Raw genomic sequence first — 21814 nt, 5'->3', positions numbered from 1 at the left:
ATATAAACATACAATATACTAAATGAAAGAACAGACCCTTTGCTTTCAAACAAAAAAACTTTCATCCTACCTTCATTAGTTCTCTTTTTATCATTTCTTAAATATGGTTAGGTTTCTTCAAAAACACCAAATTTTGAGCAAAAAGCTGAGATAATTCCATTTGTGTAAAGGACTTTTGATAGAGATCAGATGCTGAGCGATCCTCAAAACGTAAACGAACATACAGCTGTTTGCGATACTTCTGGGTTTTATAAGTTATGGAAGAGCGCCACTTGGTGGATAATAGCGGTATTGCGGATTGACGCGATAACTTGTCAATGGCGGGGATAAGAGTTTAAAGCTTTGTGTGCTTTTAATTGATGGCTGCCAATAACACGGTTGCATCTTATTCAGGAGATGCCAATTTGCATGTGATGTCACTTTAAAATTAGGGATGCACCGGTTGACCGGCCATAAATCGGAACTGGACGGTTTTTGATTATAATGCGCGATTGTCATTTGGCCGGTAAAAAAAATGCCACCAAAAATCAAGATCGTGCCTCCCTATTTAAAATCTACACTGTCAGAATAAAGGGTCACTACACTGTACCCTTTTCAAAGAGCACACCTTTGCACCCGTGTCTGCACATTAGTACCTCAAAAGTACATACTGCTACCAAATGTAAACATATACTTTTTTAGGTTTTACTTTTTAAGGGTACAAATCTATTTTTTCTGACAATGGGCTTTTTCACTAAATACTAAATCATAAATATATAATAAAGTGCTATTTGAAAACTGCAAGCCTTTTATTGCTTGTTTGAGTTTAATCTGGTTATTTGTAAAAACCAAGTGTATTGTGCATTTACTGTAAAAGCCCATAGGGCAGTTCATTTAAAACGTAAATGTTGGGAGTTGTATTGAATTTTGGATCAGGCATGAGATAATCGAGGAATGCTTCAGGCAATCTGGTGTTCATTTGAGTCTTATATTGTATATATTTCTTCATAAAATATGTTAAGAAGAAGAAAAAGAAGTTGTTGTTGTTTTATTTATATAGCGCCTTTCCGCAGCTCAAGGTCATTTGAGCCATGCTTTACAATTAAAAGCATTGAGAGCACTATATACACTTCCTGTTATTAAAAGGACATATAAAGTACATGAATTTATCATGTCATTTAATCAGTAATAAAGTTTATATCTCCCAGTGGACAGAGGTGGTGTATTGTTTGCATGACTTTAGCCAAAAGTTGTAGTAGCATTTCTTATTATTCCTATAGTTTACAACAGCGATTTTAAGTGAATTTCCATTTAAAATAATGTGGCTAATAAGCACAGGTGGACAAATAAAACTCACCTATAATTTTAATCATTATAACCCATTAGAATAATTACAACTTGTATATCATCATAATTATATAGTTTCTTATTTACCCTGAGTACGTCTATATGTGAGCACCTGTCGTCTACGGCTTAAATGATACGTTCGTGGTTCAGTCCTGTCTGTAAGATCCACCGCAGAGTAGCAGCTTTATTACTGTTGATGTAAATGGGAGCACAACGGACCACAGTGTCAGAGTAGATTTATAGATCAATTATGGAGATCAGGAGCTAATTCAGGGCAACGCACCAGTCCAGCAAGCCGGTCTGCCGAGCTTTAACTGAATCACCTTGCGCATTAGATAGGATGAATGCATTGGACACAGATAAAGCTCACTGTCAAATTCGGTGGAAAGATTGAGCATAACACACCCTCATTATTCTGTAATCCGATTCATAGACGCCTGCTAATGAGGGATTTTTGACATGCATAACAACATCAACCTGAGCGGCCCAAATTGTCCTTTTACCAAATTTGCATCTCATTAAATCGAATTTACCGGTGACTGTCATAATTTCATCTGGTAAAACAGCAGTTTGATGGTAAAGGGCACAGAACGCTATACGGAGAGTTGTGCGGGAGACAACGGTAATGATATTTTGCGCTATGCCTTTGGATTTAAAAAAGGAAGAATGTGCCGATTATCTCCGTTTGAGATGTGATTATCTTAAAGAGGTCAAGAGGCTAATGAACGAATTAGAACTGTGGAAGCTCTCTGTTCACAGCTATGTGCTAACAGCCCATCGTTTCGGACGACTAATTGTAGGAATGGACTTTAACGTTCCTGACGGGCCTTAATGAAAGATCCAGATCTGTTGTAAAAGAGATGAAGTCGCTATTGTTGCTCTTACACTGTACTTGAATGTCGTTCGTCACTTACGAAAAGTATCAAAAAAGTTTATGTAGTCTAGGGCTGTCACATTGATTAAATAATTGTCTCATGATTTCAGATCACCGCAATGATTGCACATCTCTTTAAAAAACACAAGGGGGAGCTGCAGTGACTGTATCCACACTATTCCTGAGGTAAATGCGGAAGACGCCATCTTGAGCTCAGATGGGTAAAACTTCCGGTGAGCCACTACAGCTAATAGTAGTCCTATTGCGAGAGACACGAGTCTGCCGTTTTGACTGGCATTTTAATGCTTATGAAATCCAGGAAGATCGGCATAATTTGTGCAGTTAGGGGTTAACATAATAGATGATACAAACGCAGTAAATCTTTACAAAACAATTGTTTTTACTATAATACACGCACAAGAACTGAATGTTTATGTGGCGCACGTGCATCTATTAACTGTATCCACACATCCATCCAGTAAAACCTTTCATAGAAACTGACAGTGAACAATAAATACAATAATTATTCAAAAACAACATATTATGCAGATAAAAATATGCTGATTTATTTATTCTGCTACTATATATTATTACAAAAATTAGATTACAGTACATAATATATAGCCTACGACATTAACTGCTTATTAGTTAATGTTTATAATAGTTCGTGATGTGTTACGCATACCGTTACTTTTGTTGTTTTAAATGAATTTTTTAAGCAAATAATTTCATAAGCTCATGTCTTATTTACTGTATAATATTTTCATAAAACAAACTGAAAACATGTAATAGGAGTTTAATATGTTTATTATGGTTTGGTAACTTACATTGTATTGAATGAGAAGCATAAGTTACTGCTGCTGTCGGATCGCGTGAAGCTTGATGTGTAGTCATAAAAACTCGATAAATCGATTAAAAATTGCCGTTTAAAAAAACCTCACACCAGGGACAGTTGTGACATTTTAAACCATCACCTGAAACGTTTAAAAACAAGAAGTCTCTGTATATTGCATGTATTAAACACTCGACTGACTGTCCCACTGTAGAGATACGGCATGTCTCTGTGCTTTTATTTGCACATTGAAGATCCGTCACCCCCGAGGAACAACATGAAACGATTGAATATATCTTGATGTATCAGGACACTTCTTAATTTCATCTTCACACTGGTTCATACATGAAATTATGACCGTAATCATCATGGAAATCGACGGCTCTGGTCCAGTGACAGTACGCGCCGGAAGTCGCACCCACAATTCGCGCAAAGCGTCATGGGGCGTAGGAATAGTGTGGATAAACGAGATGATATGAGATGGCGCTCCTTAACTGACAGTGTAACGATACATTGCAAAGCAATTTAATACAAGTAAGTGTTAGTGAGTATAAACTGCCATGTAAACGACATTTCCAAAACACCAATTCAAATTTAGGGAAGTGAATGATGCTACTCTTAAGGATCTGTAAGGAATTATTTTTTTGCAGCCACTAGAGACATGTGGTCCAGTACTAATATGACCTGTTCTGGTATAGTCAGTTTATTTTTATTGCATTTTGTGTATTAATTATTGTGTATTGATGTGTATTAAAATTTACTGCCAGGTAAACCTTGCAAGATAATTAATTTAAATAATCACAACAATGTGTAAAAATTATTTCATGAACAAACAAAAATGTATGAAAATTAAATGTTAAAGCAATAAAACAGCCAATTAATCGCACAATTTATTAGGCAATTAACTCTTTCCTTATTCTAATTTGTTCTGTTTTTATCACCTCTCAAATATGGGTAGGTTTTCCAAAAACACCAAATTTTGAGCAAAAAGCTGAGATAATTCCATTTTTGTAAAGGACTTTTGATAGAGATCAGATGCAGAGCGATCTTTAAACATAAACGGACATACAGCTGTTTGCCCTAGGGCGATACTTCTGGATTTTATAAGTTGTGGAAGTGCGGATTGATGAGATTACTCGTCAATGGCGGGAAAGAGTTAACGTCAGCCAAATTTCATAACCGTGAGAACCCTAAGTAGTCGCAATGTTAGTCACTTTTAACTGCAAACATTGAACTACTAAAAATCTTTTGGAATAAACAAATAAAACAAACGAATATAGCATGAATTAGGGTTTAATATTTTCCCGAAAATGAGATCAAATCAAATCCCGGGAAAAGACGACCCATTTCCCGGGAATCCCGGGAAATAGCTGTTTTCAAGTAATGTATCAATATCATTCAAATATGCATTCCCAACATGTTTTATATTATTTGTATCATTATTAGGGCAAGAAACATAGTTTATGTCCATATCAACAACGTTTTTTGCAATGATCAATTCTGCTGCGGATCAAGTGAGCTGCGTGCGTGACAGCCTGCCGTCGCGAAATGCCAGGTGGATTGTCTGTGACTTCTGAAAATCTTTAAAATTATAAAACTATAATTTAGAATAACTGAGGAATAATCACTCGAAGTTAAGCAACAATTTCTTTATTAGGGCAGGTATATTTCTCTTTTAAATAAATATAGGCTACAAGTTTTGACTACCCTAAATAAAGCAAACGACCCACAGAAAAATGCAACTGTGCACGGCAATAATTAAAGAAAGGGCCATGCCTAGGTAGACTAAAACTGAATTTAAATAATAATTTAAAAAACTAAAACAAAAGCATAAACACAAACAGTAACACTGTCGCAATAGGGCAATTTCGCGCAAAACTGTCACTCACAAGTTAAGCAACAATTTCTTTATTAGGGCAGATATGAAGAGTTTCGTTGCAAAACGAGATAAATCCATTTTTAACATTTTTGTCAAAACATGTTTAATATTATGTTATCATGTTATTATTTTGTTTTATGGTGCTACTTAGCCGTATTTGTTAAGTTATGAAGGTTTAAATCAAAACAAACCAACTGCAGTTGAATTAAAATTTATTGGAATGCACAACCAAAAAACTTGATTTCTGAACAATTAAAAAAACGGTGGTTATCTCGTTTTGCAACGAAACTCTTCATATATTTTTCTTTTAAACATAAATTTAAACTAAATAAAAGCAAACGCCCCACAGAAATGTGCAACTGTGCACGGCAATATTAAAGACAGGGCCAGGCCTATGTAGACTAAAACTGAATTTAAATAATAATTTAAAAAACTAAAACAAAAGCATAAACACAAACAGTAACACTGCCGCAATAGGGCAATTTCGCGCAAAACTGTCACTTACAAGTTAAGCAACAATTTCTTTATTAGGGCAGGTATATTTTTCTTTTAAACATAAAACAATTTTAACTGAATAAAAGCAAACGACCCTCAGAAATGTGTAAATGTGCACGGAAAGATTTAAGACAGGGCCATGCCTAAGGTAAAACAGAATTAAAATAATAATTTAAAAACTAAAACAAACGCATAAACAGTAAAACTGCCGCAATAGGGCAATTACAAGCGAAAGTGTCACTCACATTATCAGCATTGCATTTCAAACCATTTTTATTTCTCACCTTGCCCTTCATTTATTTATTTTTTTGGAAATGTGCTTTTAAAAAGCAGAGAGCGTCGATGGACTCAGGCGGTTTCGTATTTTTGTAACAAATTGGCCGCAAATAGAGAACGCTCTCTCCGCCTCCACAGATGTAGCCTGAATAGTGCTAAGAGCATCAAACAGCTGTTGCAGGTGGGTTGGTCTCCTTTTGGTGGCTTCGAAGAGGGAAAACTCTTTGTTTAGAATGCTCATGAAGTCACCGTCTTTCATTTCCTCTGAGGCTGGCTTAGTGGTCATTGAAAAAGCCAGCTGCAAATCTAATCTAGGGCACGTTTATATAAAAAAAATATATATATAAATTTCCCGTTTCCCGTCATAACTTTTCCCGGGAATCGGGAAATAGTCTTGATAAGATTTCCCGGGAATCCCGTTTCTCGGGATTAAACCCTAGCATGAATATGTGTTTGCTTTAAAACAGTAACAACAAATTTATTTGCACTGTTCAGATAAACTAGCCCATAAACAAGTGCATATACTACCTGAACTGTAAAAAAAAGTTGGTTCAACTAAAAATAACGATTATGATCCGATTATGATAGTCATAAACGATTTTTACAAATTTTTTTGTTAACTAATATTTAAGTTAAATTAACTTAAAATTTTAAGGCAACTACATAACTAATGCTGGGTACACACCAAAAGATAATCCGGCCGATTTCCCCCCTTCCGACAATCCTAGCTATGTCCCAAGTATCGCGATGGTTCTACAGATTATTTTAACAGATTGTCCCTTCGTGTGAGGTGTGTTAAGAGTGTCCAAACCTGCTCGGAAGAACGTCTGAGCCGCACCAATCACGAATCGTAAATATTCAACATGTTGAATATTTACGATCAGAAATCCTGATGTGTGTGGGGAATCCCGAGGAAAAACCCGAGCACGCTTTTGAGGTTATCACGTGAAACAAAACCATATCCAATCAGAAAGCGAGATGAGGGAAGAAGGAAGCAGTCATAGCGCAGCACAAAGGCCGCTTCTCAATCCGTAGGTCGCACTTCCAGGCTGCATACACGTCATCAAGACTGTCTTATTTCAGAATATTAACAGTTAAAAAATTTACTATTATTCCTAGTTTATCGTATATTGTTGTAATATACTTATGACTTACGAATGTAATGCTCAGTTAACTTGAATAAACCAGGTTTCATGACGTATGCAGCCTGCATATGCGACCTCCGCAGGCCATATTATCCTTCGGATTGAGAAACGGACAAAGTGAAGTTGATGTGGACAGCAGAGATGGACGATCAGCTTGTTGATTTGTGGCAACAGCACGAATGTTTATACAACGTGTCTTGTAAAAATTATTCCAAACACTATCATTAAAATGTCTTCCTGCATCGTCCGCCATGCTTATTCTGAAGTTTCGTGAGATTTTGTGAGATTTCCTGTGTTCACAGTTGAGACACTGGTTAAAAATCTGTTTGTGTGTGGTGTGCTGTCTTTGACACATAATGGCACACCACACACTATAGGAGCAAAACGGTTAAATCTAGGATTTTTTTATCCTCATGTTTGTGGTCCGTCACATTTTTAAAATCTTATAAGAGGTAAAAAATCTTTTGGTGTAGCATTACTTTTTTGGTTGAACCAAATATTTTTACAATGTGTAAAAAATTGCATGTGAAATTGTCCCGTATAATTATTTTAACCAGTTTTTTTTTTTTTAAGAAATTCAACATTGTTAAATATAGTTATAGATTACACAGTTGTATTTTTTTCCTGTCCTGTATCTCCAAATTTGCGGTTGCTGTAGATTTTGCTTTAAAATGAGGTGCTGTTGTTCCTTTAAACAGACTTGTCAGGCATCATCTGCTTTGTCTGAAATGAGCTCGTGAAACCTGCGGCATGTGTAAAATAGATGTATGCCGCATCGTCCTAGATGAGTGTGTCTGCTAAGCAAATAGATAATAATGATTGCGGTGATTATAGTAATGATCTAATGTAACTGGATAATTAGGTTATTTGCCTTGGATCAAGGCTGTCTCCAGATAAATAGATGGAGAAGCATTAGATTCAAGTTCAGAGCGATGTTCAAATTCACAGCGCTCGTATATCTTCTCCCTCAGGCTCTTGATACCACTTTGCCCATACCAGTGAAGAAATTATTACTCTTTCATAACTCTGTGTGTTCAGAGAAGCTCCTAAAAATTTCAATTCCTTCAATTCTTGGTGGAGCATTGTAAAAAGCCCTGGATTCGATCCCAGGGAACCCAACATGATCTCATGGAAATCCGTGTTATAGTCACGGAAAATTTGATCATTTTATCCGCAACCATGTCAGGGAATCAGCTTTTTTCCATGACGGGACCACGGATGTCTTTTCCGTGTCACTCCCACGGATTTCTCATGTCATTTAATGTATTGTTTTCTCATTGTTTTTTTCTATTTTAAAATCATTGTCGCTTGGGGTTAGGGTTAGATTTGGGGTTTGCATTAGGATGTACTTCTTCCGCTTTTAAAACCATTCTCGCCCTTAGAGTTGATACTTTGAAAGTATTTTGACTTTTTGGGTATTTCTGCACATTTAAACACAGTTAGAGATATTATTGAAACCTTTAGGGAGACATACATGGGATTACGTTTTCTCAGAAGACAAATCCAATGTTTTGCTTTTTTGTTTCAAGCATACCACAAATGTTTTCTCAGTGTTTGCCACTTAATGGCTTTTTAGTGACCACGTTTATCGAAACCAAAAAGAAAACACTATTCTACAGTAGATGGATAAAACATGTATACAACATGAAGGTTAATAACCCTTGTTGTTGTGATATTAAAGAGATATTTCTTTCCTACCGGATGTTCTGGATTAGAGCACTACCCCACTCTCTCCGTGTTCTGAAAAATATTACAATCCTCTTCACTGGAACAGTAACACTGATAATAATAATGGTGGATCAGATTAGAGCAAAAGGTCAGTGACTGCCCCAAGGCAAAGTGAATACCCACACTGCACCGCTCTCCTCTCGCCCAGCGTGGACTCGCAAGACCGCCTGCTGTAGTAAGACCTCTTTCTCTCTCTCTTTCCCTTCTGTTCTTTATCAGCCCGGACCACGGGAGAGCCATTGTACGGAGTGCAGACAGAAGCGAGATCAAAAGAGAGAGGTTGAAAGACAATTTTTTTTCTTATTAACAGCTACAAAAGTGAAGGGGAAAAAATAGAGACGGCGGCGCCTCTTGGGAGGGGAACATTTCTGACCATTAGTAACATGCAGACAGCAGGAGGAAGGGCTCCGTTTCCATGTTTGTTTTCCCTTTTTTACCTCCCAGACTTTGATGCTTTGAGTCTCCTGCATGCATGCTGGGTGATTTTCGCTGTGGTTTCCGAGTTTTTATTGGTCAGTCTTTCTTTCTTTTTTGCTGGGTGGCTGTGGGGTTTTTGCGTTGCCACAGGAGAGGAGGGTAAATATCAGAGAAGGTCAGGGGGAGGAGAGAGAAGAAGGATAGAGTGATGGATTGAATGAGGAAGAGGAGAGCAGGAGGGAATGATGAGAGGGATGGATGAAGTTTAGCATTCGTTGGGGTGGCCATCTTAAAGATAAGATCATAATTGACTCTATTTACTTCATTAAATAAAGAATATTAAACATTGACATCCATAACTGTTAGCTGGAGACTGTTTGTATCATACTGTAGTCCAAAAAAGTTCATTAAAGGGACACTCCACTTTTTTTGAAAATATGCTCATTTTCCAGCTCCCCTAGAGTTACATTTTATAATGTTTTTATTACCTTTCTGGACATGGACAGTATACCGTACATAGATTTTCAATGGAGGGTCAGAAAGCTCAGACTAAATCAGGTCAGGGGGAGGAGAGAGATTAATGAGTCAATAATGACCTTCATGTCACTCCAAACCTGTAAGACCTCCGTTCATATTTTGAACCACGAGTCCGAGCTTTCTAACCCTCCATTGAAAATCTATGTACGGTATACTTTCCATGTCCAGAAAGGTAATAAAAACATCATAAAAGTAGTCAATGTGACATCAGTGGGTCAGTTAGAATTTGTTGAGGCATAGAAAATACATTTTGGTGCAAAAATAACAAAAAATACGACTTTATTCAGCATTGTCTTCTATTCCGTGTCTGTTGCGAATGTGTGCACAGTGACTCTGCTGACGTACGACACCGCTGAAGTGTTATCCTCAGACATGTTTGCGAAGATTTTTTTTTTTTTTTTTTTAAGCCTGCGTCTCCTTCAGACTGTGAACGAAGCTCGGGCGGAAAAAAAAGCTGGGGGGCACCGGATAACACGTCAGCAGCATCCCTGCAGTCTCGTGCATGCAGTTTACAATAGACCTAAAGAGAAGAAAATGCTGAATAAAGTCGTAATTTTTGTTATTTTGGACCAAAACGTATTTTCGACGCTTCAACAAATTCTATCTGACCCACTGATGTCACATGGACCACCTTGATGATGTTTTTATTACCTTTCTGGACATAGATTTTCAATGGAGGGTCAGAAAGCTCTCAGACTAAATCTAAAACATCTTAAACTGTGTTTCCAAAGATGAACGGAGGTCTTATGAGTTTGGAACGACATAAGGGTGAGTAATTAATGACATTATTTTCATTTTTGGGCAAACTAACTCTTTTTTACTGTTTTGGAATCCATTCAGCCAATCTCCGGGTCTGGAGGTACCACTTTTAGCATAGCTTAGCATAATCCATTGAATCTGATTAGACCATTAGCATCGCACAAAAAAATAACCAAAGAGTTTTGATAATTTCCTATTTAAAACTTGAATCTTCTGTAGTTACATCTTGTACTAAGTTGCGATTTTCTAGGCAGATATGGCTGGGACTATACTCTCATTCTAGCGTAATAATCAAGGACTTTGTTGCCGTAACATGACTGCAGCAGGCGTAGTGATATTACGCACTGCCCGAAAATTGTCCCCTTGGTTACTTTCAATTTCAGGCTCTGCATAATATCATTGCACCTGCTGCAGCCATGGTACGGCAATTTCAACTTGTTTTTATAAGCTATGTCAACTTAAAATAGTAGGTTGAATTGACTTGCAAAACCAAGTAGTTTTAACTTCATGCTGCTTTTTTACAGTGTAATAAGAGCATTCATCTTGCAAATGAATTGAAAATGATCAAGTGTTCACATAGTCGACAGAGACAAATGAGTTTTCCAAGTCCTCTGCTGTAACTCTTATTTGAGACATCTTAAATATTAAATGCTTTGTGCTCTCATTTATTAAAAACCATCACAGCAAACAGCACAGACTATTGCTGCGCACAAACACGCAATCGCGGAGTAAGTATTGTATGCTTGTCAATAGTGTTTAAGAAAAGAGAGTGCGCTTTGATTTTTTCCACCCCAACATCCTCCTGTAGCAATTTTTGTAAGGCATAAGATTTATGTTTGTACGTTAGACTTTACAAACACATCTTCTGGTGTTTTCTGTTGTGCATCATTATTTAAATGAATTGCTTTAACAGCAGTCTATTACTACTGTATCGTGTTACAGATAACGGCATGTAAAAACCAAACGACTGCGGTTGATTGCTTCACATGACAGTCTTGTAAAACTAGACGTCACACAGGGGAAAAACTGTGCCATCAGACTGTGAATAAAGCCTCTGGTCTTATTATGCACGATCTTTCATTTTAGGTTATTTAAAAAAGATTCTGAATGTTGAAAACATTCATCAAAACATAATAACTCTCTCCGCCTCGAAGCCATTTCAGTAACACTTTATAATAAGGTTGTAAGCATTAGTAGACAAATAAGTCAACATAAACTAGCAGTAAACAATATTCTTAAAACGTTTATTAATCTCAGTTATTGTTCATTTCAACATTTACTTGCACATATCTAAAGTCAAGGTTTGTATCTTTTTCTATCAGTTTTTCTTTTCTGCTGACATTACCAAAGTTGGTAAAAAAATTGTATAGGAAAAATACTACTTTTTTTATAAAATCTTAATTTCCAACATCTAGACAATTTTTTGTAGTTTAAAGGAAATGTGGTGTTATGCGTCACATTATCTTTTAACTATGGGCAAGCTATAATGCATGCACAATGTTATTATACATGATTGTGCTATCTGTCATCAGTCCGGTTTTTATGTATTTATTATTTATTTTTCGAACTATATTTCACATCTGTGAGTCCAGGGTAGATCAATGAAACGAGTGGGTAGCGAGTTATGAGGATCAAAGCAAATACACACACACACATACACCGATTCTCCTCCCGATAAAGAGGCAGTACAATCTGTCTGTTCTTTCAAAATGCACAGCAGGAGCAGCATTAGCTCTAATAATTCAGTGCATGCTTGTCGTTTTTTCTCTTTAGCCCTAAAGGAAGAGCAGCCTTCAAGAACAAATGAAAGAAACTTCCACATTGTGATTTATTTCATTAGGCAAATGAGATGTGTAGACCCTTTGGCAGTTCTGACTGACTCAACGCTGTCCACTCTTTCTCTTTTTTATACCTTCGCATTTCTTTTTCTATCTAAATGTGCAGAGTATGGCCACTGTGGGTGTCCTGCTGTTTGTCGTGCATTTACTTCCATGCATATGTAGCACGTCGCGTCCAATCAGGCTCGGGTATGTCAGGAACTGAAGTGTTTGCCAGGGAACAGCTGTTGCCGTGTTAGTGCTGTATAAAATGGCTGCCGTTCAGCACCGGCAGTTTGACTCTACCTGACCAGTGCTGTGTGTGCGACAGAGGTCCTCTCAATTATTTTGAGTGAAAGTGATTTGAAATGGGCCGTGCAGAGCCAGAAAACGTGAGCTTGGTCAGCTGGTTTAATCAGTGTCAATAGAAATCTAAGGATGGTATCGACTTTATTGCAGTGAGATTTCGACCTAAAAGATAAAATGACTGTAAACAAAGACTGTTTACGCTACACAGTTCACTATAAATTCACACCTTTTTTGGAATTGAACAACACTTAAAATCAAGCATGCATTGCTGAAAGCATTTGCTTGCTTTAGTTCCAAGTTTACGTATATGAGAGGGTCTGCGTACAGTGCACATACACCGTCAGATTTTTTGTAACCACGCATACGTAGGTTGCGCAATGCGCATGCATGTACAGAAGAATGTAGTATGTAGCCCAGGAGATGCGTTGAATTTTGTGGCAATGTGTCGAACCTATGAGTACACGTACGAGTCAAATAAACTATACTTTGCAAGGCTATGCATTCGATTGTGCACGTGAGTTCACTTATACCTAAAAAAACTATAAATATTTTAAAAGTACACTTTTGTACCATATTGGTAGCTCAAAGGTACACGCTGGTACTTTAGAGGTACATACTGATACCTGAAATGGTACATATTAGGTCTTTTTTAAAAGGTAGGGGTGCGCGGGGTAAAAACTAATGCGGGGTTAGTTGTAACACAGACTGTTTACATTGTTGCACAAGGTTGAGCGTTTTGTTTTTTTCCGGTATTTTTTTCACGCTGCCAAAAGATGATCTCCCGCAAATTAATGGAAATATATCATGTTTTTCCAGATTTATTGATGAACGAGTGTTTTGGTGGCATGTAAGTAAAATTTTTTCATCATGTTTTCATCGGTAAAAAAATTCCATAGAAATCGCAGCTGGGTTGCCGGTAACTTACAGTAGATTTAAATGTATTTTTTTTACTGGCAACATTTTGTTAAATGAACATTAAACATTTACAAGTCTTTGTCTTTACAGAGTAAAACAAAAAAAACTGCATCAAGCAAAACATTCTGGGAAACAAAATCTGACGCAAAAAAAACAGAAAAAGGTTGATGATGATTTCTGGTTCCCAGAATGCTTTACATGAGGCTGTTATTGTATAGTTTTATTCTATAAAGATAAAGACTTGTTAATATTTAAAATTTATTTAACTTTGAACAAACTCTTGCCAGTAAATAACATAAATTTAAATCTACGGTCAATTACCGGCAACCGATTTTTTTACAGTGTAAGTTGGGTGTGTAAGATACCAAATCCAACGCTTTGTGATATTAATCAGTGTTTTGTTGACTAAACATTGCATCGTTTTGAAATATGTCTGCAGCTCTTAGCAACGTTTTTGGTGGGCTTGAAAATATTTTGACCCAGCGGGATTAATTGTAACATTGTGTTACAACTAACCCTTCAGCACTTACGATATGAAAACCACTAACGTTAGCGTAATTCTTGCCGTTGTTTTAAATAGGCTACACACGAATGATTGCTGGCTGCCAACAAAATAAATGTACGTCTTATCAAAAATTGTCAAAATTAATTTTTATTCATATGTTTAATATTGATTGAATAAAGTCACGTCAAAGATTAAAATCAAAATAAAGTGAATGGCTAAAATCAGACTTTGATGCTCTTTGTCTCAGAATTTGATTTTTGAAACTGTAGTATGGTTATTACAGACTGGGTCACATATAAAAAAAATTGTCATAATTGTGCTGCTTTTTTCTCACATATTTAGACATTTGTATCTATTTATAATTGAACTATTGTTAGAAAAGGACTGGATGAATGAACACAGCGTGGATACCTGTCTATTATAAACAGATATAACAATATCCACTTCAAGCATATAGACAAAATAGTATTGAAATATTTGCCTGCAAACTTAATTTCTAGCAAGTGTTACAACTAACCCCCTGCCTCTTACAATTAACCCCACCTATGTGATAAGTTGTAACGTTTGCACTTCTGTCACGTTTGGTGTAATTGTCCAAGAATGGTTAGTACTAGAAACAAACTTCAAATGTTTATTTGTAGCAGAGATGTGTGTGTTGCTTGTGTAAAAATATAATTAATCAGACTCAAATATTTTTTGAATGATTGAGCCAAACTCAAAAAGCGTTAGGTTGTGCCCCGTTCTCCCCTACGGTCCAAGTGACAACTTTTGTACTTTTCTTCTGAGAGTGAACGACAACTGTGTTTTGATGTTTTGAAATGCAAACTTTTAAAGTCAGGTTTTAAAGTGGAAGGTTTTGATAATAACATCTTGTTGTCTCTCTCTGTAAACTATGTAAAGGTGAATCTGTGATAATGGTGATCAGTGTTGGCAACGTTACTTTAAAAAAGTAATTAGTTATAGTTACTAGTTACTTCTCAAAAATAGTAACTGAGTTAGTAGCTGCGTTACATCATTATAAAAGTAACTAATTACCAGGCAAAGTAACTATTGCGTTACTTAAAAAGTTCAAATATTTCAAATAACTTGGATGCCCCCAATATAACATTTGTTGAATGAATTAGACACTAAAGAGAAACCACTATTTTTGTCCCTTAGGAAAATTAACCATGGTTTTGCTATAGTTATTGCAGTAAAACCATGGTTACCACAAAATAACCATGGTTTTGACAACAAACCATAATTCACCATGATTACTGTAGTAAAACCATGGTTTTACTGATAGCAATCAATACGTCAAAAAAACATGGTTACTGCACTTGTACCACAAAAGCCCCTGGTTAATTTTCGCAAGGGGTGGCAGCATGTGACGATGTGGGGTGCTTTATTAGATCAGAATTACAGACGTGAAGAGGCTCTTTCTTACTCTGCATAAGTTGCACATTACATAAACATTCTTGCGTTTCACCTCAACGATGGAAAAGTAGTGATTATTATACTTTGTGTTTGCGACTGCTACCTTTGAGTTTGTTGTACTTGTCATCGCTCTGTCATTGCGGGTGTGGGACTCACGGACTGCAACGCGAGGACCGGGCTGCCTGTGAGTGGCTAGCAGCATCAACCGCTGCTCGTTGAGAAGAGAGAGCGATAAATGCTCTCGCGTCAGTCTCCAACCATGCCAAAAAAGATCGCTCGATTTGTCCTAGTCGCTTTTAGTAAATAAAGTCGCTAAAGGGGTTTAGAAAGTTGCTTAATCTAGTAACAAAGTCACCAAGTTGGCAACACTGCACTGAACTTCTCGGACTATGCAGGTGTTTGCGTATGATCTCTGCCTGCCTCTGGTTGGTTAGCGATGGATATTAAGCCAATCATCACCGCTTATGTGGTTGTCCCACCCCCTCTAACACACACACACCAATCAGCATCAGTTATGTGTCTCTCAGCCCCCAACACACACACACACACACACACACTAGAGACAAACATTGCCTGTCTGCATGAGAGAACCTACTCTGGTGAAAATCACTTTAGTGAGATTAATTATAGTAACGCGCAGCATTTATTGTCAATAATGGTAACGGCGTTATAACGGGAGAAACAGTAATTTATAGTTTTAGTAACGCCGTTTATTTATAACGCCGTTAGTACCATCACTGATGGTGATGCCATGCGCATGTGATAATTCAATCTATAGGCAGCCTACAGGGCGGTGCTCCTGCTATTAATGCTTCTCCAACAAAGTTGAGAAAATTGTGGCATTTTATTGTCCAATGTCACTTGTAGTTTCAAATCTACTTCATCGTCCTGCTAAAACAAAACTACTCCATGCTTTCGCCATCTTGATTGTTCAAATTTATCGCTTTGTAGAATGCATATGTGTGTATGTGTAGTGTTTCTTTACAAGGTAACATCGCCATCTACTGGCCTGGCACATGCAATAGTGCTTATTTAGGGATTTCTTATAAACGCAAATCTTTCTGACAGCGCAAAGGAAAGACTTCTGCTTTTCACTACATCATTTTGTGTAAACATAGCCTAAGTGTAAACAGTGTAACATCAGATTTGCAGAACAGTGTGGGTTTCACTTTGTTTATATGGTATTACAGCTGAACACAACAAAATGGCCACCGTTCAACTGTAGCCATCTAACTCTTGCTTACCAGTATTACTGTAAGTGCATGTCTATAGCTCCCCTCAATTATTTTAAATAAGTGTGATGTGAAACATGCTGTGCAAAGCCAGAAAACCTGAATCTGGTCGCAGCAATAGCGGGCGACTTGCTTCAACAAAATGAACAGAATCACAGAGTAGTACTTTATTTATTGAGCTACAGATGGAGAAAGGCCAACAGTAAGAATTTAGGTCCTGCTATTAGTATTGATCTTTCTCTCTCTCTCTCTCTCTCTCTCTCTCTCTCTCTCTCTCTCTCTCTCTCTCTCTCTTTAGCAGGTTCTTCATCAGTAAGAGGGCGTGAGGGAAGGAGTGTCCCACACTGAAGCGCCCGCTGACCTCCCCCACCACCTTTCGCTCCATCCACAGCATGGCTCTCTCTCTCTGGATCCTCTTTACCTGCACTGTCGCCCTCAGCAGCATCGGTCCCTCTTCACAGGGTTGGTACTCTTTATTTCAACATAGAAATACTGTGAGCTCAGTACATATGCTCAAAATCAGAGACATATGAATGTAAACAAATGCATGAAAAAATACTTTGCCAATGCATTGCAAGTGTGTGATTTAAAGGGGACATTTCATGAAAATCTGACTTTTTTATGTTTAAGTGCTATAATTGGGTCCCCAGTGTTTCTATCAACCTAAAAAATGTAAAAAAAAAAAAGATCAACCCAGTAACTTAGTTTAGGTAAACCATTCTCTGTGAGCATGTGAAAAAAGGGCATTGAAATTTGGCTCCCCTTGTGATGTCAGAAGGGGATAATACCGCACCTTAATCTGCACTATCCTACCACGGCACTGCCATTTAGTGCATAGATCAGCTCATGTGCATTTAAAGGACACACACAAAAATGGCACATTTTTGCTCACACCTACAAAGTGACAATGCTAACATGTTATAATAAGTTATTTATATGATATTTTGAGCTAAAACTTCACATACACACTTTGGGGACACCAAAGATTTATTTGACATCTTAAAAAAAGTTTTGTGAAATGTCCCCTTTAACAGTTGTGCGGTTATTGTGGCGATAACAAACTTTCAGATGTAGTTGTCTTGAAATAGTTTTATTATTAAGGATGGTCGTAGATGAAGACAGTTTTTTGTTGTGTTATGAATTTTGGAATTGTATGAATTCAAGCATGCATAGCGAGTGTTTGATGTGCTTGTGCACAAAAAGTTTCAATGCAATTTTGCATTGTTAAATAGTGTATATACTTTTATTATAAGGATATTATAAGAACTATATAGTGTTCATGTAGCATGGCATTGGCAGCGCAAAAGGTTTGATCTCTAGAGAACACACATACTAATAAAAATGTATAGTTTGAATGCACTGCAAATCACTGATAAAAGCGATTAAGTGGAAAGCTATAAAAACATATAAAAAATATCAAAGTAATGGATAGCACACAGGATTGCATTTGCATCAACAACAAAAGGAGTATGGCTATATAGGTGCACGAGTTCATAAGACTACTATGATTTAAAAGCTTGATGGCCACTCGAAACCGGGAAACCTATCAAAGTGTCGACTAAGTGTGGATATGTGTAAGTGAGAATGTGGACACAGCCTGAAGTTAAAAGCTGGCATATGTCGGTCTCATGTGCCTCTATAAATGGGGGTGTGTGTGAGTTTACGGAGTGTGTGGCCGACGGTGTGACGGTGGAGCTGGTGTGTATGTGATAGGCCTGAGGTTTAGGGACAGGGGGAGGTGGTGTGGGTCTGTCCAGCCTGTGCCCTTCCACTTCAGCACCACCGCACCATCTGCTGCTCTGTAGGACCGGTGCCAAGCCCAAAGAAAAAGAGCCAGCGAGCATGCAGCGTTTGCTTGTCCAGGTGTATTTGGTGGCCGCTGTATTTCCTGTGTTTAATTTTCTTGGTTCTGCCGCTGTGAATTGATGCGATGTACTCTGTGTACCACTGGACACGTTTTGGCCCCGGGCACCAAGCCGCTTCATCAATGTGCTGTACGTGCGTGTGCATGAGTGCCTCCAGCTGTCTCTGTGACCTGGCTCTGGATTAATAATGCATTAATAATCAATTGAGTGTTATCAAGGTTGTGCTGCTAGCGCAGGCAATTTGGAGAAATAAGGAAGCCTTTGCTCCTCTATGGGCTCATTGATCGCCTTGTGTTGCCATTAAAGCGTAGCACAAATAACACACTCCCACACCGAGCACATAATTCTGTTCTCATTTCTGCAGGTCCTTTGATAGATTCCTTATTGTCCTTCATATATCACGTACACGCACAACCTGAATGTATATTGCATTTTACATCAGAGGTCTTGAACCTTTTTCAGGCCAAGGACCCTTTAATAGATAGAGAGGAGGAGCAGGGACACTTGGGTACATGTATTAAATTAGGATTAATTTACATACTTATGTTATGATGGTTACGTTACCAAAATATTAAAATAATCATTTCACACACTGTTAACATACTACATTGAATTTTACTGAATAGATTTTAAACTGGGAACGTTATGCTCTGGGAATGTTTTAATTTTTATTTTTAGCCTATTCATACATTTTTGTTTGATGCATAATTAATTTTTTTGTTTAATTCAAGATAATATCACCAAAGACCCCCAAGGGGCCCCAGACCACCTGTTGAACACCCATGTTTTACATTAGTTTTTAGTTTTTAACATTCTGATACAGACCATGCTAAATTATTTGTTTTAAAGGATTTTTTTGCACAAACTTATGGAGTCCATTCTTTCTCAAGTGGTGTACACTGTCAAAAATAAAGGTACAAAGCTGTCACTGGGGCAGTATCCTTTAAAAAAGGTCCTAATATGTACCATTTAGGTACAAATATGTACCTTTAAAGGTACATTTTGGCAGTTCAAAGTACTAATATGCACTCTTTGGGTACATAGGTGTACCTTTCTGAAAGAGTACTATACTTTTGTACCTTTATTTCTGAGAGTGTATGTAAAGCATGGTTGACATTACATCTTTAAAAGTTTAGATTGTCCAAACTGTCAAAGTTTTTTACGGAGCCCCTAAGGGGACATGGAGCAAAAAATAAATAAAGTTTCATTTTGTGTGCGCACGTGAAACTCACATGCTCCCGTGAAACTAAACTTTATTTAATTTTTGCTCCATGTCCCCTTAGGGGCTCCATAAAAAACTTCATTGACATCCATATTTTTTAGGGTAGTTTGGACAATCTAAACTTCAGTATCGATAGTGTCACGTGCGCACGCGAAACTAAACTTTATTTAATTTTTGCTCTATGTCCCCTTAGGGGCTCCTACCTCGTTTAGTTTTGCTTGCTCACGTGAAACTTCCACGTGCGCACGTGAAACTACTTTTCGCATACGAAAAGGAGAAAAACTACTGAGCCCCTAAGGTGACATCGGAGTAAAAAAAATCGAAATTTAAGTTTCATGTGCTCACGTGAAACTAAACTTAAAAAAAAATTCTGCACATGAAGGTTTCGCGTGAGCACATGAAAGTTTCACGTGAGCACATGAAACTAAACTTTAGATTTTTTTACTCCAATGTCACCTTGCAATGCTAACAGGAGTTAACTTGCAGGCTGTGAGTCCGAAGCGGGAGGAATTATGATAATGTCGGTCTTCTTTACGTCACCAATTCCAGGAATTAAACTGTTGCCTACAATCCGTGTGTTTATTGTAGTCCAAGAAAAGAGATTTACGTTGGAGACGATAACTCGTGTCATCGTTTACTTTGGGGTTTGTACCTTTTGCATATACTTAACATGTACTAATACACACTCACACACCAAAGGAAATGTAAAAACGTGAATCGGGCAATAGGTGCTCTTTAAGCCATTTTTGTAGGGCCTTATCACTGCAATGTTGATTCTTGTGCTCCTCACAACGTAGTTACGAACCTGCCTCTCACACCCATCCCTAAAATAAAATATCACGCCGCAATCCCCATTATACTTCCCTGTGCATATTTTCACAGCCTAATTCTTTCCTTGGTGTAACACATCTGCAATCTCCACTTACTCTTTACTTCTGTTCAGTCTAATACTCAAACTCTGAGCTTTAATAATCCACACAAAGCTCTCACATCTCACATAAAATCACTTCAGAGTCTGACGCTCACCCCTTGAACTCACACTCGTGAATCACACCTCAATACTCCTTCAGTCTGCTACTGTCACTCTTAACTCTGTTGCTCACTCATTTGTCAAATGTTCTCCTTCAAAAAAATTAATTTATGGCTTTTCTCGCGTGAGATCTCAAGCATTGAATGACACAAATTAATGTTAAACATCGCTCAGCTGTGTTCTTGGGAGCGTGAATAGCTTTCGTGCCCCTCTGAAATGTCGTACGGTAAGCTACACTGCCTTGATTGTCACGAGGTATGGTTGGTTAGCTGAGAGTAAGGATTTTATTGTGTAGAAATCAACATGAGATGTCATTCACAGCTAGCCTTACTTCCATTATCTGATGTAAAATAAGATTTTGATTGAAAAAAGTGTAGGGAAGGAGTTTTCTTTGGAGGATGTTCAGAAGAAGTTGCGTTTTATAAAGGAAACAGACATTTTAATTAAATTTGGAATCATTTGACTGGAATTAATTGATTTAATAGCTGCGTTTCCTTTACCCTTCATATTGAAAATACAATTGAAATAGCAAATTGAAAAGGAGCCCAATGGAAACACTGCAATTTCCATTAAAATCCCATTCAGTGTATCGCAGAAAAAGTTTGTGCAATTCATTTTTTTTGGGCAATTACAACAAGGAATATATCACAAAACTGCAATGGAAACCAATTTTTTTCTCACATTTACCGATCACTTGACGTGCTTAAAAGTCACATGATCATTCTTTAAATATGGTGCTGTATAGTGATGCGCGGGTCGTCTCGTAACCCGCGGGCCCCGCGGGTAACCCGCGGGTCGGGTTGGGGCGGGTAAAGAAATTGTAACTTTAATGCGGGGCGGGTTGGGGCGGGTCATTAAAAACAAAATTTAAAAACTGATATGTTGCGTCTAATTCCCTGTAGCATATATATTAAATATTTGGGAATATATATTTTTACATTTAATTACGTTCTTTGATAAGGTTAAATTACGTAGGCCTATGTGGCAACGTAACTTGATATCCCCAAACCTTTGACGTCACGGAAGCGCCAAGTAGCTCCGCTGGCTGCCAGCCACAACAACAAAACAAACGGAGAATTAAAAGATGAAAGACGATCTGCAGGAGAAATTAAGGTAGGGAATTTGTGAATAGATAATACAAATGCTGCTTTTTTGTGTGGTGATCTACTTTTAAAATGATAAAGCCGACAAGTTCTACATGCTAAAAACACTTTAAATGCGTGGACTATACTGCA

The 21814-nt window shown here is 37.5% G+C and overlaps 1 protein-coding gene across 4 annotated transcripts in view; it reads left to right on the top strand.

The window, feature by feature from the left end:
- The window catches only part of adgrl1a (adhesion G protein-coupled receptor L1a), a 223340-nt gene that overhangs the window by 81134 nt on the left and 120392 nt on the right, over positions 1 to 21814 (top strand). For 2 of the 4 annotated variants that reach the window (XM_073856909.1, XM_073856910.1), the window contains one exon: positions 16764 to 16924. In XM_073856909.1, coding sequence (XP_073713010.1) covers positions 16855 to 16924 — 70 coding nt within the window. In that variant the 5' untranslated portion in view covers positions 16764 to 16854. Of the gene's footprint in view, positions 1 to 16760; positions 16925 to 21814 lie in introns of all 4 variants that reach the window. The other 2 variants (XM_073856911.1, XM_073856908.1) reach the window with 1 other exon arrangement.

The sequence above is a fragment of the Misgurnus anguillicaudatus genome, chromosome 19, assembly GCF_027580225.2.
Source record: "Misgurnus anguillicaudatus chromosome 19, ASM2758022v2, whole genome shotgun sequence".
NCBI classification, from domain to species: domain Eukaryota; kingdom Metazoa; phylum Chordata; class Actinopteri; order Cypriniformes; family Cobitidae; genus Misgurnus; species Misgurnus anguillicaudatus.
This window is presented reverse-complemented; position numbering and strand designations above follow the sequence as displayed.